General features: G+C 40.3%; 3 protein-coding genes across 3 annotated transcripts; all 3 read right to left on the bottom strand.

The window, feature by feature from the left end:
- Positions 1–1,424: 1,424 nt before the first annotated feature.
- On the bottom strand, positions 1,425–15,075 carry LOC111223072 (sorting nexin-27-like). Its single transcript, XM_022747089.1, has 13 exons — positions 14,687–15,075; positions 11,432–11,657; positions 11,077–11,269; positions 10,391–10,455; positions 9,682–9,786; positions 9,326–9,404; positions 8,832–8,995; positions 7,088–7,177; positions 5,812–5,961; positions 5,403–5,531; positions 5,024–5,083; positions 4,777–4,825; positions 1,425–3,718 (listed from the first exon to the last, which is right to left on the bottom strand). Exons 1-13 carry the CDS (start codon positions 14,995–14,997, stop codon positions 3,648–3,650), a joined length of 1,692 nt encoding a protein of 563 aa, XP_022602810.1. The 5' UTR covers positions 14,998–15,075; the 3' UTR covers positions 1,425–3,647.
- A 2,093-nt stretch (positions 15,076–17,168) lies between these two features.
- On the bottom strand, positions 17,169–19,339 carry LOC111223226 (ictacalcin-like). The gene is made up of 3 exons (XM_022747291.1): positions 19,280–19,339; positions 17,768–17,913; positions 17,169–17,476 (listed from the first exon to the last, which is right to left on the bottom strand). Exons 2-3 carry the CDS (start codon positions 17,903–17,905, stop codon positions 17,333–17,335), a joined length of 282 nt encoding a protein of 93 aa, XP_022603012.1. The 5' UTR covers positions 17,906–17,913; positions 19,280–19,339; the 3' UTR covers positions 17,169–17,332.
- A 4,152-nt stretch (positions 19,340–23,491) lies between these two features.
- Positions 23,492–25,360, bottom strand: LOC111223183 (protein S100-A1-like). Its single transcript, XM_022747227.1, has 3 exons — positions 25,248–25,360; positions 23,846–24,008; positions 23,492–23,746 (listed from the first exon to the last, which is right to left on the bottom strand). The coding sequence occupies exons 2-3, from the start codon at positions 23,984–23,986 to the stop codon at positions 23,585–23,587; spliced, it is 303 nt and encodes a 100-aa protein (XP_022602948.1). The 5' UTR covers positions 23,987–24,008; positions 25,248–25,360; the 3' UTR covers positions 23,492–23,584.
- Positions 25,361–25,705: the final 345 nt, after the last annotated feature.

The raw sequence follows: 25,705 nt of genomic DNA, 5'->3' as shown, positions 1-25,705 counted from the left end.
GCCAGCAGCTAATGCCCTCCAAGCCAGATGTGCATTCCGGAGGTCGATGAACTTCAAGTCTACACAAAAGCGCTGATGATGGGACTAACATCCCGGCTCCAACTGAACCATCGGTGTCAAAGGAAAACGACTGACTGGGCGTCCTCATAGACGCCACTTCAAACACTCGAGTCAGAGCCCTGTGAATTGCTGTCGAATTTGAACTAACAGAAAAGATCTTATACGATATCAGCCACTGAATGATGCTATGGAAATCAGTGCTGATTTGGCACACGAGACTCAGGGAACTGATGTGTTACCATAGCAACTGCATCATTTACATGAGCATTTCAGTGGCGGTTTTGATGAACACAAACTTTCTGAGTTTCATGTGAAGTCCACACATTATTTATTTAATCTTTTTAGTCTACTGCCACCGTGTTTGTTGTACCATCCAATATTCTATTTATCTGTAAAAATCCTGTGTAAAATTCAATCCTTTTTGTAAATAATCATTCACTTACAAGCCCAGGCTGTCCAGCATCTCAAATACAAACACAGGTGGCCCACAGCACAGTGCACACCGACGAACAAAAACTATCAAACACAGGCCAACCGTACAAAGACGTGCTTCTTAACATTCCTGTCATCTCCCTGCTTTCACCTAAACACTGTTACTATGACATTTATCTCACTGATGACCGAAACGGACGACAACTGACAGTATGCACACCTGCTAGTGACTGACGGACAGATGGCACCTAGTGCAGACGAGACAAACCGAAACACAAAAATATAAAAAACAGAAGCTTTCTAAAAGCTTATTCACAGCAGCACAAGCCACGGGGACATAGAACAAACATCAAACAGTAAAAAACACTGCTTTGAATACATTATTGGGAGGAGTGAGACAGTTGGCTGACAGGAATAAAAGGAACAGAGGCTGCACTGAGCGTGCTGAGCCAACGTGGTGCTGCCACGGCAACCACATCCCCCTGTGATGATGGGGGACCAACCTGGAGAGAGTAAGAGCAGAGGACAGACAGGCCAACACACACAATCACACAACCTCTATCTGCCTCTCCCTCTACAGCTTATGAAGAAAAAAAAAAATATCATGGTCGAACAGCTTTAATTCTTTTGTCATCCATCTCTAAATTGGCTATTACTTTAGCTGTCAAAATGACCATCCAGCAGTCTGCACATTGCAGTTTCTCTCTCATTCCAGCTGTCTCTGGTGTGTGCATAAAACACACAACATGCTACTACAGTGTGGTATGTATTGCTATAGGCTGTTGTATAACTGAAGCCAGTCCTCAGAGGAAACAACAGGAATAACAAAATAGCTTGTGTTGTTGCACGTAACAATTTTGTCAAATCACTAACACAGAGTAGCACGGAGACAGGGATATATGTGTGTGTGTGTGTGTGTGTGTGTGTGTGTGTGTGTGTGTGTGTGTGTTATGCTGAAAAAGCATGTGAGTGGTTGTGAATATTAGCTAGACAATAGGAGACGCCTCCCATTTGTCTCCATCTGTCTGGTGTCTCCGCTGTCGTACGGATACAAAATCCCATCTTCATTTGCCGGCTCTCACACAGACAGCTCATCAGACACGTCCAATCAGAGCCTAAAAGCTTATCAGCAATGTCAATGATAAACATAGAGGACACACACAAACCCAGCACACATGCACACACTGCTCCAAGGCAACTGACCGAAAACAAATTATGACTAAACCTAGTCATGAAATACACATTTTGTTGAACCAAAATCTAAGATCAACTGTTAAAAAAAAAAAAAAAAAAACCCAAAAAACTTGAACCTGCTCTACAAGTCAGAGTTAGTAAGAAAGAAACGTCGCTCTCGGTTTCAGGTTTTTGGTTGCTGCCAGACAGCGAGTGAAGGACAAGAACAAGTCAGTAATGAATCGGCTGAGATAAACTTCTAGCCCTTACTGGGATAAACGAAACTCTATCTCTCACTCACACTTACGTGAAATCAGTTCATTAACGCGCACTGTCTCCATTCAGGCAAGAAAAACAAAAAACACAAGTAAACCTGTTATTGTTGTATGAAAAAAATTGAAATGCTGCTTCAAAACAAAACAAATCAAATCAGTGTAAATCATAAAACTTTCGTATAATCACGTTATGTGCATACACACAACTAATACTGTATCAATTTAGGTTCAGTAAGAGGCAGACGGCTGTCTGCATTGCTATGTATGCTGATGGCTGTGGTTGCAGTCACACAACTTCATGCACCATCTACTCTCTGTATAGCACACACACACACACACCATCTGTCCTCCTGACGTGGTTAATGGACAAACTGCAGAGGAAGGATACTTTTGGGTGAGTTACAGAGCCCGAGGGATCACTCTTTTAAGAGGCTCTGAGAAGATTTTTTTTCCTTCAAAATCTACAACTTCACGTGTCTTACACTCTGCTGCCCCCTGCTGTCTGTTCAGAAAACAGCAGCTTACCAGACCCTTAAAACTCTCCTGTCCTGTCCTAATAATATTCATAATCTGTTGATCAGATTCCTCGTGAAGAACATGTGACATTTCAAAGACATCAAAACTTTGGCCCATCAACCCTTTGTTCAACAGATTATTCCTGCACAGAGCTGAGAATGAGAAAGCCTCATCCTTTCAGCTCCCAAGCTCTGCAAAATCACCACAATAAAACACTTGCAAGGGGGATAAAGACCCATACTGACTTGAATGGTCGACTGCCAACAGACGTCGTTCTGAAGTAGAGTGGGTTAGAACAGAAGACATCGTGGTAAATGGAGATTAGTAAAAGCAGTCTGAATGCAATTAAGTTAGTGTTTCATTGTGTTAGATCAAGAAACCAATTATTATAGGACTTATATTAATCTATATTTTATCAGAAGTAAGATTGTTAAACATACACATAATTATGAACATGTCCCCTCACGTTCGTTTTCAGTAAGTTACATTTGCGTCACTTATGTTTTCTGACAAAGACAGAACACTTCTGACCTCAGATAGAAAACATCAATTCTGGGTTAATGTCCAGCATCAGTGTAAAGCATGATTTTGCTTTCTTTCTTTCTCACTAACTGAAAGAAGTGAAACCTGCCGTTTTTCTGCATCCCTCCCTTCTTATTTTCATCTCCTTCGTCATAGCTCAGTTCAGCAGACGAGGGCCACGCTGAGGGCTTCAGGCTGAGTCGATCGTGTTGGGAGGCCCGACCGTCAGGATCCCACCCCCTCGTAAAGTGGCATTTCGTCGAGGTGCTCCCTTTGCGCAAACCGTGTTGCAGCGCTGTGGTAACTCTGACCAATCACACACTGTAGATATGTATTACATCTCAACCAGTGGCGAGAATTTGCTTGTGTCCTGCCCACATCACAGGGCAGATGTATGGAGGAAAACAACAGACAAACTATGGAGATCTAGTAAATGACATGAAAGTTGGCTTTTGTTGATTTTCCTTCATTGCTCTTCTTGCTGTGTGTATCCCTGGGTTTGGTTAGGTGTGACAATTCCAATTTCCCAAATTGGTCACTTCCAGTTTGTTTTCGGGGCATGGATCGCCTCAGTCTGTCACTCAGTTCTGTGTTTGTTGATGGGCACTCTCAGGGGTGGCTGTGATGATGCAAGTGGACCAGTTCTAGTTCGAGTGATGACCAATGGTTTTAGGAAGTTGCAATCTCCCCCCCTAGGTGGCGCCATCCCTTCTGCTGTGTCTCAAGAGGAGGCAGAAACTCTGAAACAGAGGGACGGTTCAGGGGAACAAGTCTGAATGATCGGCTTTTTTCGAACGTCATGTGACTTATGAAAATGCTGCCACAGCACAACACAGATGTCAGTGTGTCTCAGTGTCACTGGGGCACACATGAATTTCTACTGTCCCTCTGTAGCATGCTGATGCCCTCGCCTTACATCTGGAGGTTTCTGATTCCCTCAACCTTCTTAGTGTCTCGGTTCCTCAGCTGTTCATTATCTGTCTCTGTTCCTGTAACTCCAAAAGTTTCTCACTCATGCTTATACATTGCACTTGTTTTCTGTCCAAATACTTGTTTTGCTCGTCTTGTTCTGTCTCACATGGGCAAATAGTTTCAACTTCCCTCAAATGGGGGGGGGGGGGGTCACATGTCTCTACATGCAACAATTCCGAATCCTTTTGTACTCTGTTCACAAATCCACATGTGCTCTCTTAGAAACCTGACACCACTTGAGGGGAATTTACTCTCCTAAATTGTGAAGTGCATTGTAAAGTTCCATTGAATTGTCTATAAAAATTTCTCTGCTGCAGTTTCCCCTTGACTTTGTGCAGTTCCTTATAAAGCAATACGATCCACAGCAGAATGCACCCTCCCCCCCTTAGGCCGGGTGTAATTTAATGCTTTGAGCTAAAGCTACTTATAAACTAGTAAAGCGTCTAGATATATTTTTGCCTTTAACACAGAAATAAAAGAGGTGGCATACAGTACTTGAGATCCTCTTCCTGCCCTTGCCCTTTTAGTTTTTGCCAGACAGGGAATTTTTGCATAATTCATAGTGCATGATGGGTGCTGTCTTTCAAAGCTCCACTCAGTACCACATCTGAATACATATTTCTTTATGATTTGCCCTCAATAAAATCTAGCCTCTTATTCTATTGCCTTATTATAGCCTCTATTGTTTTATCAACTGTGCTACAAAAAATATTGTCAGTTTGTATTTGGGACAAAAAATACTCCAGAAGAATGAATGAATGAATGAATGAATGAATGAATGAATGAATGAATGAATGAATGAATGAATAAATAACTTGTTGCTTACCATTGTTACTGCAGTTTTTGTTGTCTTTGTCAGATGCCTCTTCCTCAACCTATTAGCAAAGAAATCAACACACAGGAAATATAAAATTAATCATTTTAAATGAGAACCTGAAGAAAACTAGTGGCTTATTGTATTTCTATTTCTAAAAAAAAAAAAAAAAATGCAATGATAAGCTAAGTTTAGAATTTCAGACTTGGCATAGAGACATGTGCTTCCCAGAATGAAAGAGGAAAGGAGTGGTCCTTACCTGTTTCCTCCACTTCAGCTCACAAAAGACCCGCTCAAAGCACTCGTGCATGTAGTTAAACTGGGAGACAAAAGCAAAGAGAATTGTTATTCGGCCAACCAATACACCACAGTCAGCCTGAAGAGTCGCAGAGTCGAGTTATGCTTCATCTTTTTTAATAAGTTGTATTTACGTCTTCTTACCACTGCTTTGATTACACGTGAAAGAATCTGTGTTGACCATTGAATCATATACATGCTCCTATAAACTCCTTTTGAAAATTACAAAATCAGTCACTCTAAAACTGCAAATTCCAACTAAGTAAATACATAAACACGTTAAAGCAGTAAAAATGCCGGACAAACATGTCAAACAGCAGTGCAGGTGTGAGCACACTCACATATGGAGTGAAGATCTTGACCCAGCGAGGTTTCTTCTCCCCTCTGGCGTACTCAAAGCAGAAGGCCATCCCCTCCTCGTCAGTGTCCCAACGCTGCATCTCCCCCCACTCAAAAGCTATCACCTGGTTCTGAGGGAGAATTGACAGTAGGTAATCCTTGTTCATGTTTAGCTTAACACTAGATTGATATACAATTCAGTATGTGGGAAATCTATTTAGGAAAATATAGGAATGCTTTGATTTTATTATATAAGTGAAATCCTAAATTGCATATCCATGAAATTATTACAACATTCAATAATGTAAGACTATCCATATTTTAAAAAATGTGTTGCCTCAAAAAGTGATAAGTTACACCCTCTACTGTGTTTTTACACTTGTTCCCAAACTAGTGCAGGCAAACACTCACCTCCAGCGTGCCGTCCTCAGTGCAAGCGTGCAGCTTGAAGTGATGGATGCTGATAGCCGTGATGACATGACCCTTCCTCCTGGAGTCGCAGGAGCAGTGGGGGAACATCACCTCATTGTAGCCCTCACATGTCCGCAACAGGCTCAGGTACTAATAGGTATTACAGAACACACAACAGTTATTATTGCTGTAAGTAACCAGGTTAAGATTAAGGTCCAAATACTCTGAAACCTCAGTTAACAAGCAGTTTGAGCAGGGACCTGAGTTCCCACCTACTCCCAAATACATTGTTGTACTAATTACGGCATATTTAAGGTAGCCCGTAAGGCAAAGCACATACAAGAGTGAATGCACAAACATTAAGGGATAAATTGATCAGATAAATGAAATTTAAATGGTTAATTTATTGCCAGAAAATATATCAAAACTGAATAAAGGGTTAGGTTAGGTAAATAAAGTCTGACGGGCAGGCAAAAGTTTTTGTAATGCTGCTGTTATTCCAAATCGAGCCCAACCACTGCCCCTAGCATCCTGGATTGCTTCTAGCGTAGAAAGTCCTGTTGCATGTGTTTTCATGTTTGCCGCACTGCTGCATCATGTTTGTGTTTTCACTCTTGTGCGTGCTTTGTACTTAGGGGCCACCATATATGTTGCAGTTCATGAGAAACCTGTTTCATGTTTGAATTTACAAAAAGGCGACGTTAAGCTGTGAAAACTTTCCTATATAACATTTCAGTTTTCAAAACAAAAGTGAAAGCAGTAATATTCCGTTTGAGACTTTGAATACATTAGTTTGGATCCAGGATGAACAGCTATGAGTAATAATCATTCCTTTTTTTCCATCATACTGTGGCATCATTACATTCACTGTCTTTTTCATGCAAATTCAGACTTTTTCATGCAAGTCTGGCCTTCACCAACAATCAACTCACTGACGTACATGTAAATGAGTGTTGCTTTTATATTCATTTATCCAAGGTTTATCTTTAAAAGCTTGGAAATATTGTGCTGGGTGGCTACATAGTTTTGAATGCAGTTTTGAATTTGCACACAGAAGCTCTCACACACGCCACTTTCAGCTTATGTTCTACAAACATCAATATAAAGCCAATGGCTCTGTTTATAACATACAGGGCTGTATTCTGAGTGTGAAAAGGTTTCTGACTTTTCTCTCCATCTATATTTGGTCATGTTTTGGTGATGGCTCTGGTCAGCAGGCAAAAAGTGCAGTTATCCCCATCCCTTCCCCAAACAAAGACTGGTTTGTGGGACTGACCGTGGCCATCTTGCGCTGCTCTGCCAGTTTCTGCAGCTGGTAGGATTTGTCCTCCGTTTTTATGAATCCCTTCTTCACATCATCCAGTGCCTAGACACACAGGAGGTGGGGTGGATGGGGGTTTGGGGTGGCATGAAGAGATACAACACCATTTATCAATTGAGGCCACCGAATGAAAGATGATTATCCATTAAAACATTTACTAAGAAGATATTCAAGCATTTACAACAATAACCTCATGTGTTACGTCTTAAAGCAGCAATAACTGATGACAATACATCAAAGGACAATGTGACTGAGAAGTATCCCCTGAATCTGCAGCTCCATTCTGCTTTATGGAATTACAGTGAGTTTCACCTCATTGTTTAGTTTTCCAGTCCCCAACTTCACTGTTCTGGTTCACTCTCCCTGCTCTCATAGTATCATTGTGTCACCGCAGATATTTTCTGCTGTTTTCAGTGAAAAAGCTCTAAAAATCAACTGTACATTATCTGCTCAAACAATGGAGGGACACAGTTAACAACTACCTGGTGAACATAGTGGAGCATTTAGCAGCTAAAGAGCCAGACATTTCCCTCAGGAGTCGGTAGAGACCAAAAACAGAGCTAAAAGAGAGAGTGACTATTGGACTTACATTCACCAGGTGGTCACAGACACAATTCCTAATGAATGATAATGTTGCTCGGTAACTGCTGGAAATGCAAAAGCAATGGCTCGCTAACCTGTCTGCAATGTTAACTTAAAACAGGATGATACTGCGTGTCAATTTTGTGGTTCACAGCTTGCTTTTGCTGCCCCCATCTGGGCAAAAAAAAAAAAAAAAAAGGTCTTAGGTTTAACTATTCTGGATAGGTTTGTTTTCATGTTTGCCAGGAGTGCAAGCACTGAGATGTGCTGATTTTACGAGCAGAAATTGCTTTAATTGGTCACTGCTGAACTTCTCATGCCTAAAATGCTTCAGGTAGTGACCTTTATTGGTCAGCGGACAGCCTGTAGGCTGCTGTTCGTGCTATGGCTATTTTTAGTTAGAGGATTATTTTTTCCAGTTCACGCTTACACTATGCCTCAAAAAATGTGTGTGAGTTTCACTGGCTTTTAGAAAATCATGGGTCTCTGGTTTCCTGATTAAGTACACAAGTGGTGGCATTTCAAAGCACTAGAATATGTGTTTTATAATTAGGATACCATTTGTAAGACTTCGAGATAGTAGTTTAATGTTTTGTTTAGACTTGGTTAGAATGTTAGTTGCGGGTAAGACTGAACCTCTGTGTCTACGACTGTCACAAAAAACAGTTTAATTACCTAAGTATTTGCTAACAGACTCCCAGCTGGCAAGAATCCAACCACCACTGAGACATGTTTTGCTTGTTGATGTCAAAACATGGTGGGAAAGTGGCCTTACAGAGGACAAGACAACTTTGAAATTGTTATATCTTTGGTCTAATCAATTTTGTGGTGATGAGATACTAAGTAACCACATTGTGTTGGCTGGATATTGTTTAACCATAGGAATAAATAACTTGACGGAGAACTAGAAGATTCTGAGACCAGCAAAAGTAGTAAAGAGTAAAAGACTACATTAATACAGTAAATTTCCCTGATTATGGCAGAAATCATTCATGAACAAAAAAGCTAAAATTCCCAACATATTTGAACCCAGAAAGGAGTGTATAAACTCTTGGAAAAAGAATTGTGCTGAGTTCCTTTAAGTTCATGGCAAGTGGGATTCAATTATTGTTATTACCTGGTGAAAGCAGTAGTGCAGTGCCAGCGGGTTGTCTCTGAGCAACTCCTCCTCCTGGAAGCTGAACAACCATTTGCGAAGCGCCAAGCAAGTCCCCGGCACTGCCGATGTGTAGTTCTGCACATAAAGCTTGTGGGGAAACTCATTAGGTGCCAGCTTTCGTACTGCAACAAGAGATAGAAAGAAGGAGAGGCACGGTGATGAGGATGAAGGGCAGGAGGTTGTCTGTTCAGTCATTAAAAAAAAAAAAAATTAATTATAGCCTTTACCAAATTACACGCATTTGCTGTCCAAAACTGCACACAGACCCCAAGGCCCAATGAATTAAACTCACCAGTGGGATGATACAGCTCTTTATTTAGAAAACTTGTGATCATGTGATGAAGTCAGTCCAGAAAAGGCTTTTAAATTAAAAACACCTGACAGTATGTGACAATGTTCTACGTAATTTCCCTGTGCGATACTCATAAATATCAAATAAACAAAGTTCTTACCAAAGGAGTGGTTGATGACTTCAAAAAGGGCAAAGTAGCTCGCCATAATACTGTCCATTCCAACCTTCATCACTAATGCCTACAGGAAGAGCATTACAGGGTCAGTTACGTAAGAAAAACATTGTTTGAGAATTTCTTTGACACTATAACATGAAAGTTTATCTTCAATAGAATCTGCCTGCAAACATCTACAGTTATGGAATATCATGTATTTACCTTAGACACGATTTGACTTTGCAATTCTCAGTGTCATCATTAAAGCTAAGAAGTGAATGTAAAGCTCACTTCAGATGTTTAAACAACCTGTACAACCTGTACAATATAGCTGTATGACAGCAGATGTCATGTGGTCTTACCTGGTACACCTGGTCTGTTGTGCTGTTCTTACGGACTCTGACAGAGATGGTGGTCTTGTCTGGCAGGGCTATGCGCAGTTCTACATCCGTTACTCCATTGTAGTTCTGCACAGCGAAGCAAAACATGATGAGAACAGCTGTAAAGCTGGATTAACTCATGTGTGGCTTGACAAAGGTGTATGCTTGCTTGAGTGGGAGTGTATGCATGTGTTTGTTGTGAATTACTAAGTACTAAGTAAGTATTACTAATTAATAAGTACTTTTGGATTAAGAAAACAATAAAAAAACAAACAAGACATAATGAAACCAGAACTATTATCTGTAAGAGGGCCTAATCCTCCAAAGTGTTTCTTTGAGTGCAAATTAAATCAGTAGTGCTGCATTTGTTTCGCTATTATAGTTTCTCAAAACATTAGTAAGGCAATACAATTAACTATCTGACTGATTTCCAGACTGGCAGACAGAAATGCCAGCAAGCTACCTTCACAATACATTCATAAATTAATTTTTGAATGATTGTTATTGTGTAATAAATAACATACAGTGCTGTGCAACCTGTACGTGGGAAAAGGTTTTGAAAGATTTGCAGGAAAACTTTCCCCACTTGAAACTACAACTTTTCAAAGCTCAGAATCAAAAATCACATAGAAATAGATACATCTAAATCTCGTTCAGTCAATATCAGAACAGCAGTGTATGAGATGCATACCTCATCTGATTCAGAGAGAAACTCCTGCATGATGTCACTCTCCCCGATCACCCGCACAGAGCAAACTACAAGCAAACACAGACAAGGGTGGAGAAAAAAAAAGTGTTGGGGGGGGTCAAAGTTTACCAAATAAACAAAGGACAACTAAATGTTACTTTGCTTGTATCCCTTGTTCAGATTTACAGTATCTTCCATGCATGCAAATGTGTTTGTGTAAACAAACAGCCAATCACCAGCATTTTTATATCTTGGTTCAAGCATGCTGCCTGCTTATCGGCTCACTGAGGCTGATGAGATTTACTCATTTACTCCTTAGGTATCGAATGACAAGGCGTTTTTCAATCCTTGAAAGTATCAAACCGATTCAGTCATTCCATAAAAGTAACAAAGTTTGATACGTAGCCCTACATGGGCTTGGCCTATTTTCTATCGTTAAAAAATTATTTCTGCACGTACCCACTACATTGTTCCTTCTTTTGTTATGTATGGCCATTATGGATTTTGGTGGGTCTAAATACATTTTTGTACTTAGACATCATCCTTTGAAAATAAAGCTGTAATTATTCTTGAATGACATATAGATTGGTAACAGAAAAGCCTCTATCTTTGCCCTCGCCCATGCTGAATATCAACACAGAAACTGTTTCTTTTTTCTTTACACTAGTGACCTTTCCATATCAGCCTACCTCGCTCAAGATACTCTTCCAGGCCTCTACGGCGAGCATCCAGCTGCTGCTCAGAGAGGGAGAAGGGCCATTTCCCAGGAAGCTTTGGGAAGTTGAAGTTGGAAAACTCCCTCTTTAGGTTCTGGTGCAGGATGGCAAACTCTCGGTATCGCTTTGAGCACAGCTGTCTACCTGACATGTACACATTGTACACCTATGGCCATTGGGAAAAAAACACAGAAAGGCATTGGAGAATTTTCTATTCATATAACTGTGCATTTTCTACCTATATGGGAGAGATTGGGGGTTGAGGGCAGCCACAAGAGGCTATTTCAAGAATGAAAAATATAAGGTAATGTGTCAGAACACCACTCACCACAAACCTCTCCGAGTGCTGCTCTACATGTTTATATGTGGGAATTGAAATGGGCACAGCCTGCTTGTCACTGTAGTCATAGTTGGGTTGGACATCCTCTACTCCTTCCAATCCATCAGCCTCCTGAGGTGGAACAGAGAGCACAGCCAGAACCAGCTCCTTCTCCCCTGCACGGATCAGGTCCACTACCTGCTTATGGGTGGCACCTTCCACGCTCACCCCATTACTGGAGGAAAGTGAGAGCAAGATAAAGATGAAGAGAAGAAAGTGAGCTAAGAGTTTTTAAAACCTTTTTTCCCCAGGTTGTCACATGATCAATTAATGTTTCAGGTTGGCAGATGATCTGACTCTCTAAATACCAAGGAAATAAATCAAGCATTCAGCGCTTGACTGAACACTTGCCATGCTAATATGGTGTGAAATTTTTGTAATGTATAGACAAATATAGTATATAACAATACTTCAACTTAGGGTATCCCCCGCTATCAAATACTGACCTGATACCAGTACCCTCATTTCCCCACACTTAAATCCATGGAGTAATTAGTTTTATATAAGGTAACTTGGGGCCAGGATCTGGCACTTAAAACTCAGTTGTTGGCCTGCTGTGACTTAATGAATGCAACTGATAGTGGAAAGCTTTAATTTTATAATGACCCTGATAAAGAAACTGCATTTAATGTGGATTGGTCATGTCACAGTCGATAACCAGCCCACTTAATAAGGTCAATATTGGTGATTATACAGATTTGTGCATCCCTAATAATAACAATGGCACCAAAACCCCGATTTACAGCACAAAATTATGAAATATTTCATTAATGCAGCAAATATGCTTCCAGTACACTGTCCTATTATAATGCGCCAATGTCTCATATTTTGTCCTCCATTGATAAACACAATGTTGGGAGTGCTGTGTAACCAGGTCAGCTCTTATGTCCCCCTTTCATTTCGTGCTGTGAGACACCTCCCGTCCTGGCTTTGCTGAGGCCAGATGGCACCAGCATCAGGTGTCTCTGCTAATCTTCCAATGAGTAACAGCGGGACAGACACATGAAAGGAGGGAGTAAGCAAAGACCTCAAGCATAGATGTGTCCACTATATGTCATGTCTCAATTACTGATTATAAATGTATATTTGTATTGTATCATACATAGACAAATGGGAAAAGAGTGGGTCGTGAAAGACAAAATAAACAACAGGAGATGAGAAGAGCTGGTTTTATTATGAGGGCAAGGACTGACGTCATGACAGCATTCCTCTGAGTTGCTGAACTTAAAAGCAGACTTAGGGGTCTGAAGTGACCAAAAAGATGAAGGTAAAGGGAGTTGTTTTGGTCTCAACACAACTGTGATCCAATCATCGTCCTGTTAGACTAAACAGAAGCACAGCAATGCCTGCCAGAAAGGTGTCTCAGTTGCTGGTCGGCAACAAAGGGGGTTGGTAGAATGTAAATTAGGCTAAGAAAACATAAAGAAACATTAACACCAAAGTAGGGCTGAATACATTTGGGTTCTCAGCTATTTTCACTATGAATTAATATAGTGAATATGCTGTAAATAAGAAAAAACAAACTATTAATATGAACTAGAGATAAGCAAGCAGATCTTCAAATTTGGTTGGCTGAAAGATATTGGGCATTTTCATAAAATAAAAGATATAAATACATTATCTGTCATCACATTTTCCAAAATGATCAAAATTTAAATTGTGAGAATCAATGATCCAAACTGACTCAATTGTCTCAATATTCAGGCTACTGATTAATAGCCAGTTGACTGATCAGCTTACCACTAAGGTGAGGCCTCACAGGACCTCATGACATTACTTTTTCATGTAAATACACAGAAGCAAAGCAAGATCATTTTATTTTCATTTATTTTACGAACTAGGAAACATCTGACATCCTACACAAACTATAGTCTGGCAATTGTCAGTCATGAAACATTACATATAAGCTTGTGAAGCAGACTGTTCCCTTTCCTTGTTCATAAAACTCGAAGTGAAATGCTGACATATGATGTACGTAACCAGAGGATTCTTCTGCGTTTTTGCAGAATAGTCAAGCTGGTTAATAAGTCACATGATAAGAACCAGCCCTGTCATGTGACCAGTGAGTGATTTAGAAGGTAAAACTGAAAATACACAGGCTGGGTGAAACAAACTAGACGTAAGGTTATTGTTCCTTGTTTACAGTTTCTCTTCTCCTTTATTGAAAGCTTAGCCTATGGTCAAGTTACCAGTAATCCATGGACATGTTTTCACTGCTCAGATCCTGACTTTAAGGCCTATTATGCTGGGCCACATGGACTCCTAAGAAACATGTATAACTGTAGTAGTTGTAGATGTTATTTACCATTAACATTTTACTCCCTGTACATCTTACGACATTTCAACAATATTTTACATATAATTTCTCTGTAAAAATGTTTATTATGCATATGCTAAAAGTTAAAGGCTAAAATAAACTTTCAACATGTAAGTTATTTTATCTAAAACTAGGGAAAGAGTGACAGCTGACTGTACGACAGAAATTCGAAAGTTGGATGAAAAAGAAAAAAAACACATCTACAAAGATGTCTCTAGAATCCAGCAATGCGTATCACAACCACTGGTACTGATAGTGATAAAGGACGAAATCAATAGACACCTCTTAACACTGACCCATGTAAACAGCATGGCTAATCAAGCTAGCCTGCCAAGAGGTCTCTCTTCCAAGACAAGAAGGACACACACCATATGATGTTGAATTTGAGTGACAACACTGCCATCCACTGTCCTCAGGCAGGGTCAAAATACACATCCCAACTAGTATGCATATGACAATGCAATGTCAACAAAGCTGTCATTAAATCCATCCTCACAACTATTCTGAAGCAGTCACTAGCCAAAGGGCTAGCTAAACAAGACGTTAGCTACCTGGCTCGCTAGCTAGCTGAAGCTAATCAACATGCACAGCCTGTTGTCCAACTTATGTAAGGTGGTTAGCCTTCTCGTTAACTGACTAGCGTTAGCTTGGTGGAGCTACAACTCTAACTGATTAGTCAGATACAAATGCTCGTAAACAAGACAAATAACTACCTATCTATGTAAACGGCTACTTCTGTTGTCATAACACACAAGTGACGTAGCGTTATAACCTGAAGATAGCTAATGTTAACACATGCTTCAAACTGAATCCACACGGGCTTAACTCGATAGCTAGCTTTACTTGCTAACTCCCTGGCTTCATTGAACGGACAGAAGCTGACTTACACCTCCAGGATCCGGTCACCCTTTGCTATCCCAGCTCGGTCCGCCGCACCTCCGGGCAAAACAGCGCTAACATGCTGAAGAGGAGCGTACAGTTCCCCGTTGATGCTCCGGAGCTGTCCTCCTTCACTAACTTGACCGCGAACATTGAACCCGTAGCCGGACTCCGACTTGACAATCCTCACCACCCGTGGACCCGATGTTGCCGTAGCTACGATTTGGCCCGTGGTGCCCGCCGACGAACCGACAACCGGACCGTTACGGGATGCCGAAGGGAGAGCCGAACGAGTTTCATCGCCTTCTACATCCGCCATCTTATCCACAGACCCTACCCCCCCTCCTGTCGGTGTCTTCTAGCAAATTCAAAACAACACTCGAGCTCTGTCCCTCAGTAACGTTAGCTCCACAGACCGACTCTGTTGTTGATAACCCGCCCCTAGGAAGCGTCACGAGACACGGCCATACAACGTGACCTGCCGAAGGCGTCACCGAAACTGGTCTGTTCTGAACAGTCCCTCATCTTCTCAGTGCGAACTTACTTATCACGTAAACATTACGCATATAATCTGTTAACGTGACAATATGAGTAACAGGTCAATTTATTTGATTATATTATAAATATATTTATTATATCACCACATTTTTATTTATGAGCAACTTTTTTTTTTAGCTTGAAACAGTCTTTCTACACACTGGAAGTAAAAGTAAGAGATGATAGAGATGATAGTTAATATATAGGCCCACATTACATACCTTCCAATAGAAATTTTAATAGAATTTTGTAGAAGTAAATGTAGAAATATTATGTGGAAGTATTGACTGTTCCTGTTGACCTTGCCCCCCCCCACTACAAGATAGCCTTCTTTTTCAGCCAACCGAGTCTTACCCTCTTTATTTACCATATGTTGTATCAGTGTTGAAGTTGCTTTTCTATCTCTCAGGGAACTAAGCTTGATGCATTGAACTTCTTCTGATGGTGTGGTCACTTTTGGTCTGCCTGATTGTGCTTTTAAGACACCCGATCCAGTTTCTACAAAGCGTTTTGGAGTAACATACAGTGCTCCCTTTGAAACCCTTGGTCTAGCCATGATTAGATACTAGGAGCTTCGAATAACAGTTTGATTTATGACACTTTCACTTGTTTCTGACGCTATTTTTTCTACTATCACAATGCTACTTAGTAAGCAATGATCAGCTGGAAACTTGAGGCACAGACTTATTTATAACAAGTGAACCCTGGCTGCAAGTTGAGTTACTTGGACGAGCCACCTGATTGTCATCTGAGCACATGCTTCATTGGAAGGGATACAACTAAAGGAAATTGGACCTTTTATACAAGGGAGTTGAGTTGGTCAGTGCTCCAGATTTGCTTAATTTTGATTGCTCACCAATAGAAATAGTGCAGAATCTTGATTAATTCCCCTTCATTTTACATGACATAACTTCTTGTGTTTTTAAATGTTTCAGAATCCTCAAACTTTCTGATTATTTCCAGGTTTATGTGGAAATATTCGAGAATTTCAATGTGGTCTCAGACTTTTGAACCCCACTGTATTTTATAAAAAGGCCTGCAGTACAGACAGTTATGTAACTGCCCTTGGAGTCAGAGCTCATCTTTTCCACAAACTGAGAAGCCACTCTTACAAAATGATGTTCCATCTGTATGGGAGCTGAATGTTAATGTTAGTATTTACTTTAAGTACTTTGGTACAATACAGAAACATGCTCTCTCTCTCTCTCTCTCTCCCTCTCTCATTTTTGTCACTGGCTGATTTGCTGCCTCGTGACACAGTTAAAAACTGATGCCAAACACTACACAACATATCATTGTGCCTCATGTCATGTTATCTTATGTAATCTAAACAGGAGCAAGTAATTGTACAATTGAGGTGCTGATTACTAATTTTAAATTAATAATTTAATTAATAATGTTATTATTAATTTAAATTCATTATAGAGGGAGGTGTCATCTGTGAGACCACCTGTTCTGTATTTGATTGGTATAAAAACTTGCAGGTTGCTGTGCCCTTGAGACACATTTTTGCCAAAATACATCGTGTTAAAAGAATATTGGTGTATAGCCAACACGTCACCAATAAATGGAAATAAATGAAAGTTGAAGCTGAACTGAGAAGAGTTTACAGTAAAAGAAACTAATTTTAATATTTTAGTTGTAAGAGGAAGATTATTTTTATTTCTCATTTCAGAAGTTACATAGTCCTGTCTTAAATAGAGTGCTTGGCAAACATTCTGAATTGCAATGGCGTCCTTCCTACCATAACCTGCAGTTGTATTGTTCCTTTCCTGAAGGTAGTCCAGCAAGAGTTCAGGCATGAAGTCTAGTGAGAACAAAATCAAACACTTAATGTGTTTTGGGCAAACATCAAAAGTATCATCAGCTTACTGAAGATTATGGAGCTGACATGTCTGTGCAATTGCCCAATATTGGTACGTGCAGTAACACACAAAGTGCACAACTCAAGTGTTTCAAACAACGAAAAAAAGTTTATTTAATTTTGCATAACGACATATATAATATTTTTTGTTAGTGCCTTTTAGCAGTAGTAAATGTTTATTCCTTAAAGAGACACTCTTCTCTTTCACAGGAAGGCACCTCTCCGTGCTGGCCCCAAGGTGGCGCTCGGATCCCTATTTCTTGCCGATGAAGTACTCGTGGCACATCTGAGTGAGGCAGGACACCAGGGTGACAAACTCACGGAAGTCCACACTGTTGTCCTTGTTTGTGTCCAGATCCTTGAAGATGCGGTCTATTGCTGCCTTGTCATTGGATTTCTGCAGGTAAGAAAAAAGTTAGCGAACGCGTTGCCTGGCTTTGCGCAACTTTCTGCCAAACACAGGATTCCATTATGCATGTCGTCATTTTAAGACATTAGTTGTAGGTAAGTTCTCAGCAGGCTCATCAGAAATGTCACTGGACGTGTGCACAGCCAGATGCACAAACCATATTACAATATTAATGTATTTAATACTCTCAATATACAAAGCTCTACATGTAGGTCAGTGTATTCATTCATCCTTTTGAGTGTGCAGCACTGACACGGAGAGAGGCCAAAGGTCACTCACCCCCAGCAGCTCTCCAAATTCATTCGCAAGCAGCTCTTTCAGCTCCGCCTTGCTCAGGGTGTGATTGTCCCCCTCCTTGCCAGAGTATTTATCAAAGGCGGTGATGAGGAGGGCCATGGCCTGCTGGATGTCAGACATGATGATGGCTGGTTTAAGAGGACAGAAATAAAAAAAGAATTAAACAATGACACATGGAATTTTTCCTGGTGTCCCTGTATTGATTGTCATCAAACCTTTTATACTGTGATGACATGGACTCTGTGGTATTGGTTATACATCCTCAGATGGACTAACTGAAGAAGTAGCTGAAGGATGGCGCTCTCATTTGAAGTCGCTATGACTCCATCTAGAGGACGAGTGAAGATCTGTTGACTTCATCATGTGATACTGTGGTCAAATTTGAAATGCTAACAAAGGACATAGTTTATATCCACAGCTTGAGGGACCGGTTGCAGGGGAAAAAAAAGGAAGGGAGAGGAGTGCAGGGACTGTGCGGTTGAACTGGCATTGAACAGATTTACTCAGTTAGACGTTCTTTTGATTTTTTTTTTTTTTTTTGGCCGAGCATTGCATTTTAGAATCTGGCGTCTAGTTATAAGTCTGCTTCACTATTGTGCCAGTGTTGGCCAACTGCTTTTTTGTCCTGTTGCAGTTTAAGTGGCAACATGAGTTTACTCATATACTATAATAACAGACACAAAATATATACATTATGTAGCAAAATATATACTTAAAGGAATGCATACTAATTTAATTAATTAATTAAAAGATTAAAAGTATGAAACAATGGCTGACATAATTGCTTTTGTCTCTGCTAGTGTTTTTCTCTGGATTTTCCATGCTGCTGGATATAAATAAACCCTGGGTTTCCACCAGGGCCCAAGCACTCGTATTTCCCTATGTCACCGGTCTCTAACACAGCGTCTCTGCCGAGTGACACGGGACATTGTTATGGCAACAGCAGAATCTCTCCAGGTAACCATGCTGAACTAGGTAAAGGAGCAGGTCAAGGCTTGATTAAAGTCCCTGCAGACGGTGCCAGATGTCTGTTCTCTTAGCTGAAAAGTGTTTTTTTTTCCCACTGACTGCATGAACCCAAGAGTCAGTTCTGGTTGCATTGACTCTGACTCACATGGTACTGCTCCTTCACTGGGGTGTGGTAAGCTGAGGAAACTGTGGCACCGGAGGGTTTGTAAACAGATGGGAATTGTGGAGGAAGAGAGCACAAAAACAAAAACCATACTATACCATAAATACCTGATCAGATTTGGTTTCAAGTAAAAGTAAGAATATCTGTTGCAACACTGCAAGTTTCACAAGCAATGAAGAGAAGTCATAGTTAATTAAAAAAATATACACAGAGCTGGTAACTTTGCAGTTTGTGAATACTTGTGTGCTATTTCTGAATTTCACACAAATAAAAATGACTAGAATGACATGAAATTTCCAATTGCAAAAAGTCCAGGAGCAATTTTTTCACACAAAATGAGATTGTTTAGATTTTCTACTCACCAAGGTTGGGATTTAAGGAGATTAGAGAGTGAAAGTCAGTCTTGGAGGAGCTGTAGTGATGGGGAAATGGATGCAAAGGATGCTTTATACAGCACCACACCCACTATCCCTCCCTCCATAATACCCCTTTCATCTTCAGCCATTCCTACTTCTTGTGTCCCCCTGTGTTCTGTAACTTTTTTTCATTTCAGTCACTCTTCAAGAAACACTGCATTTATCTATTGTTGCTTAGAAAATGATCAACAAACAAATAATGATTATTCATGCTGGTTGTCAGGGGTTCTGCTGTGAATCATTTTGTACTTCATGTCTACAACATCTTGCAGTCTGATAAGAACATTGCATGTATGCATTCAGGAAGCACTTTCAAAATGCAAAAAAAAAGTTAGCATAATTTATCACAGTAACTTAATGTTGTGATCTCAAGATTGCATTTGACTCTGTTAGTGCTATTAGTACTGCAGACAGTCTTGGACATAGAGAATATGAAGATTAGCAGTGTGCTGACTTCTTCAAAGTTAAAATTCTCCGTGCTTGTTACAGCTACAATATAATCAAAGCCAACTTAGTCATGCAACAGTCATAAAAAGTTTTTTTTTTTTACATTCTTTGATGCAGTGTATCTGATGAGATATAGATTTTATGCTTACTGTCAGTTTACTTCTTTTTAATTCAGCGAAAACAAAATCTGTATTCATTTTTCTTGTCTGTTGCAAGCTGATGAAAGGAGAGTTACAATTACTATGTGAACACATTCACTTTTTGTAACGATGCAGTCATATACAGCAGGTCCTTTTAGAGATCACTTTTCTTAATCCTTTTAATGCTAGATTAGACAAATACTAGAGCTGCTTTTTATGACAAAAAACAAAGTTAACTTGGAGAGCAAACTTTTGTCATGTTTTTTAAAAAAAATACCTGCACCTCTGTTTCATTTTGCAAGTTTGTTATATACAATATCTCTATGCAACAAATCCCAAATAAATTTTGATCATTTTTATGACTTTTCTAAAGATAAAGACCAAATGTGAGATTTCGGTTGCAGTACCCTTCCTGAAAGACTTAACTGCCTGGCAAATTCAATGTCATGCATGTTTTAAGTTAAATGTGGATTTTTTTTTTTTCTTCTATCCACTCGTGTGTCAGCAGACATTTAAATTGCATGTTGTACTGACTAATTTCTGGTGCTTTTGTGCGTATAATGACTTTTTGTCTATTTTTATTTAATTGTTTGAGACACACATGACTCTAAAACGAGAACCTTAGGCACAGTGAGTCAGTGAGCGTTGATTGTTATGGTTTCAAATGGGTCCACTCTTCCTTGCAATTTTGTGGTGGAGGCTATGACTCACAGTCATGTCCCTGAAGCTCATGAGTCATACTGCAGAGACCAGGAATGAGAGACCAAAAAAATAAATAAATAAATAAAAAAAAGTCAGTGCTGTGGCAACTCTGTGTATATTTAGTTCCATATGTGTGTGTGTGTGTGTGGTCTGTTGTGTGACTTATGCTTAGTTATCAAAGGTCTTTTCCTGTCTCTCCTCTTTGGTCAGGGTACAATTATTTTGGTCTCTAATTAACAACTTAAATCAAAGTCCAGTAAAGTACAGATCGTAGATGAGAAGTTAAGTCCCTCTCACCACCGTGCATGTCTTCTGTTGTAATGCAACATTGCACTGCACTTTTTCACTGTGCGGAAAACAGTCGTCAAACTTTTTTCCTGTCCTCTTCCTTCCTCATTTTAATAACTTAAATTAGGGAGGGAGTATCCATGGAAACCACATTCCACTTTTCTTCCAGCTGTGATTCATATGAAACTATCTGCAGCACAGCCGGAGCGGTTTTAATAACTTATCAAACATTCAAGGCCAACATTATGATTACAGTTATTCTCGTGTGCCATCTGGTGGTGAAACAGAAGTACACTGGAAAGAAAGCATATAGTGTTCTTTCCCAAAAGAGAATCTGTTGGACAGTTTTAACCAGAATTCAAAAAGAAGTTTGGTACTTTTTTATTAGTATTTTTAATAATTTTTAAAAATATATATTATTGTAGGGGAGTTTTAAGCTTTCATTAGTGAAAGACAGGAAAGAGATTTCTGTAAATGAGGGGAGTAAAAGACCACAAACAATAAAAGCCACCGTCATTTATCTACACCTGTGCTGGCCAAAATGTCTTCTGTGAAGAAGGTTTAATGTAGCTACAACCTTGTGTTCACCGTTCAAAGATGGAGGGAAAAGTAGGGCACTTGGGGCAGTGCCCCACTCTGACTTTAAACAGTTTTGTTGGTTGTTTTATATTTGCAAAGTGGGGTGAAAAATAAAAGTGTGAACATATCCTTTCACCTATGAATATAACCAGCAAAAATGCTGGCTCAGATCTAAGCAACAGCAAAAAGGAAACCAATAAACTGATATGAAGTACTTCAACGTTTTTTATAAGCTACATCATCAGCTATAAAAAGATCACAATAGTTCGATGTCGTTTCCCATGGCAACAGCTACAAACCGGACGTTGGGGGGTTGATGTGTTAAGAACTGGTGTTATAGTTTAACAGATTAAATTATCCACTGACAGGGGCTATTCTGTCTGTGCACATCCAAAGTATGTAGGTGTGGTATACACTGGTGAGTGGTGAATGTTTGCTAATCTTTGAACCAATACACACCCCTCCACAAAGAATGACTAGAGATATAATAAAACTGGGAGGATGCAGGGTTGTTCCAGCTGACGAGGTTGTGACTAAGGTCCTGATCTCAGTATTAGGAAGTCTGCTCACTTAGGGAGAAAGATTTGACCTGGTCATTGGCGTCCCAAATCGACGGCTGGTGTCTTGCTTCATGTTTCTAGAGAGTAATTCATCTGCACAAATGATGATTGTATTGTTTTAGGCCCCATGATAAACATGTAGCCTGTAGACATGAGTTCGCTGCACCTCATACTTCTATGAATGCAGTGGTCTGTTTATATGAGAAACACAAAAGGGATATTGAAAAAAACAGTCAGCAAAGTAGGAATTCCCGGCTCTAAACTCAGCTGTGGATCACATGGGCGTGGTGCTTGTGTAAACTGAGGGGTGAATACAAACTGTAGCAACACACACACACACACACACACAATCACACACATACCCACTGAGAGTATCGTAGCCTAGCAACTTCAGTGTTTGCGCTGTAACCATGAACACTGGTAGGCCGCAAAGTCTGGCCTTACCCAGGGAGGTGTGTGCAAGGCTCATGAGGCACGTGACACTCCTTTGCCCTAAGTTTAGTCTTCCAGGCACGGCTACCTCAAGCAGTAAAAGCTCTGCATACTTCTCTGGGAACGGTAGACCATCACCAGAACCCACGGTCGTCAACCCTAACCCACAGAACCCTATCCTTTACATCTGTGACGGAAGCATTTGATTGGTGGAGCCTGTCGGTGTCAGCACATAGCCTGAGAAGAAGTGTTGCCTGAGAAGATGTGATTTTAGAGTGAAAAAAAAAAAACCCTCCCATTTTCTGGTCAGGGAAAGTCAGAAGGCGGAGGGCTATCCTATCCTGTCCCCCTCTCTGGGGTTGTCCAACTTTGACCAGACATGAAACACAATGAAAAGAATTTGGTGGAAAAACAGTGGTGAGCTGATCTGCCGAGCCCTGTGACTCAGACCCTCCACATTTCTTCATGGTGCCCACTTCTGCCTTGCTTAATCAAATGGAACTGACTAATATGCTGCAAACTTTACTCGGTTACAAAGCACCTTATCAGCTAATTTATCTGCTCACTGATGCGCCATAATGTAGAGAGTTGCAACATCAGCTTCAGAGAGAGGTGTGGTCATGAGCAGAACATTCTGCAGATTCCTCGGGGCAGTGATAAGCAGGACTTTATCAAGCAGAGAGGGAGAGTTTTGTCTGCCCTATCACACTCAGGGAAGCATAAAATACAGGTGGGAATTACGTCATCACACCTAGTGTTGCTGGTACAGTTGCCAAGAGAGCGAGTACAACGTGATCTCTGGAATGAGATTTACCAGGGTGTGAGGTTAACACAAACCAATGGCTGGGAAATAGCTATGACATGACGTTTGCTGTCATTTTTTAATATTCATGCAAATAAATGTGGTGAAAGGTGGTTTCGTATTTAAATGAGAGAAAATGTACAAAGACATGAGCCTAAATATGCAGTAATTTACACATAGACACACAACGCCCACGAGACACAAGAGGTTTGAAATTCTTCAGTATATTTAATGGACAAAACTATCTTTACAAAAATTGATATTCTTTTTGGTTTCTTCTCCTCTCTTCTGCTGTCATCTTTTACTTCTTTCCAGTCTTCTTCATGTGCATCTGATAGCACTGCTCACAGGCAATGGAAAGTCCGACAACCAGCGAAACAAACTCCTCAAAGTCCACCTGGCCATCACCGTTGGTGTCCAGGTCCTTCATGATCTTGTCGACAGCAGCAGGGTCCTTCTGAGACTGAAGGGGAGCATCAACAAAGAAAATCAATAATGAACAACTGTGTTAAAATGTTTTGGAAGCTGTCATTATGCACTTTACACGTTGATCCCTTCTCACCTTGAGGAAGTTAGACAGCTCGTTCTCCATCAGCTCTCTGAGCTCTCGTCGGTTGAGTGTGCCGGTCCGGCCCTCTTTAGAGGCGTAGCGGTGGAACACCTTGATGAGTGACTCCATGGCGGTTTCCAGTTCTGAAGGCATGGTTGCTGGGAGTGTGTTTCGACTGAAAAACAAAGTTCAAATTGATATGATCACTGATGGCACACAGTTTAGTTCCAGTGACCAATTTTAAAAACAAGAACTCAGGGAACTTTGATGAGAAAATGGAGAAGATTGATAAAAACTTGTTTTAGCTGTGATAGTTGATGTGAAAGTCCTAAAATGACTTTTGTACAGTATCATGTCCTCCTGATGACCTTATCTAAAGATTTTAAGGGGGATTTCAAAAAGCCAAGAAGCGGATCCTCTCAGAGTAAACGGTACAAACCGCTTGTGTAAAACAAATGTTGGCTTGATTTATCAACAGTCACCTCCTCCAGTCAGATTATGTGTCTTTCTTTTGGAGAAATAAAATTAAGACTCCGTCCCGCAAAAGAGGATCGTTCCATCGTTTTGTAGGTAGATGTGAAGCAACTCAATGAAGGGGAAGCAGCACTTGGCCCATGTTCCAGCGTCCCCTCCCACTGATGACTAATGTTCATGAAGAAGTGAGAGAATGTCTGTTATTAAGTTGTTAGAAAAAGACCGCCGGGATAGCCCCTGATTTCAAAAAAACAAATCACAAAACTGAAACCACTGTGAACACACTTAACCTTGTTGCTGTGGAGTTTCAACAGTTGAAAAGGAGAAGAGGGAGGGAAAAACAGAGAGAGGTTGTGTGTTATTTGTGTGACAGGGAATGGAAAACTTAAGTCTACCAAGGCCCCGAATGGTGGAATTTGAGTCTATAGCAGCAGAGCACATGTGTGTACATGCCCACAGTCACCACCAGTCACACCATACCCTTTATCTATTGTGTATACAGACTCCACTGTGTTAACAATACTACAAGAGGTGGAATGAAACGTGAGTAAAACAGGAAAAAATAGCCTACTACATGAATCTTATAAAAATATTAAAACAGTCTTAAAGTCCTAAACATTGTCAAAGTGTGAGCTGGAACTTGCAGCACCATATAAATAGGCCATAGTCAACATATATACACAGTATATACAGCTATAATTAAAAGTAGTAGGCTACAAAACAGCAGAGAAACTTTTATTCAATTCTCCATAAAAAAAAACCGTTACCACAGACAGGCCATGCCTTCCCATCAGGAAAACTATGCGTAGCAGATAAAAGTACATAAGTAATTCATTTCTCCCACACCCAATCGGCTGTATACCTGCAGGCGTTAAAGGGTTTGTGAAAATCCTGACAAACAAAGCGAAACTGAGAAGGGAGCAGAGCCATGAGGTCTTACCGTGCAGGGCTGGGACGTGGTCGTCAGAGCAGAGGTGGGAATGTTCAGAAGTTGGGAATAAGCGCAGCAGAGATTTTATAGTCAGGCGACGCCCTGGCTGCCGTGCGGTGTGAGTCAAACTGTGAGATGGACGGTGGGCTTTATCGACGCTGCACACACGGCGGTGGGCGGTAACACAGATACAGTATTAATAAACTTTACATTAGATTGTGGAGTACTTGTACTAACATATATATATATATATATCTTCTTAAATAGTAAGAACAGTGACATTGTCAAAAAAGTAATGCATAAATCAAAAAATATAGGCTATCTCACTTGGGGTATTTTTACCACTACAAAAACAATGTCAGGAGTAACATAGATTAGCCTAATCTTATTTAGTAGTAGGCTGTAGTAGCTAGTTCATAAATGATTAATAAAGTGAGGTGAAAGTTATTTCATGTCACATTTATCAC

This window comes from Seriola dumerili, unplaced genomic scaffold (genome assembly GCF_002260705.1).
Source record: "Seriola dumerili isolate Sdu_G_001 unplaced genomic scaffold, Sdu_1.0 BDQW01000110.1, whole genome shotgun sequence".
In the NCBI taxonomy this organism is placed as follows: domain Eukaryota; kingdom Metazoa; phylum Chordata; class Actinopteri; order Carangiformes; family Carangidae; genus Seriola; species Seriola dumerili.
Note: the sequence above shows the minus strand (reverse complement) of the source record. Positions and strands in the feature narration are given on the sequence as shown.

Coding starts and splice junctions, on each gene's coding strand:
- LOC111223072 (XM_022747089.1), bottom strand. CDS start 14,997: ATGGCGGATGTAGAAGGCGATGAAACTCGTTCGGCTCTCCCTTCGGCA. Junction 11,270..11,431: donor AGCACTCGGAGAGGTTTGTG/GTGAGTGGTGTT, acceptor CAATGGCCATAG/GTGTACAATGTGTACATGTC. Junction 5,962..7,087: donor AGCAGCGCAAGATGGCCACG/GTCAGTCCCACA, acceptor AATACCTATTAG/TACCTGAGCCTGTTGCGGAC.
- LOC111223183 (XM_022747227.1), bottom strand. CDS start 23,986: ATGCCTTCAGAACTGGAAACCGCCATGGAGTCACTCATCAAGGTGTTC. Junction 23,747..23,845: donor AGCTGTCTAACTTCCTCAAG/GTGAGAAGGGAT, acceptor GCTCCCCTTCAG/TCTCAGAAGGACCCTGCTGC.
- LOC111223226 (XM_022747291.1), bottom strand. CDS start 17,905: ATGTCTGACATCCAGCAGGCCATGGCCCTCCTCATCACCGCCTTTGAT. Junction 17,477..17,767: donor AATTTGGAGAGCTGCTGGGG/GTGAGTGACCTT, acceptor TCTTACCTGCAG/AAATCCAATGACAAGGCAGC.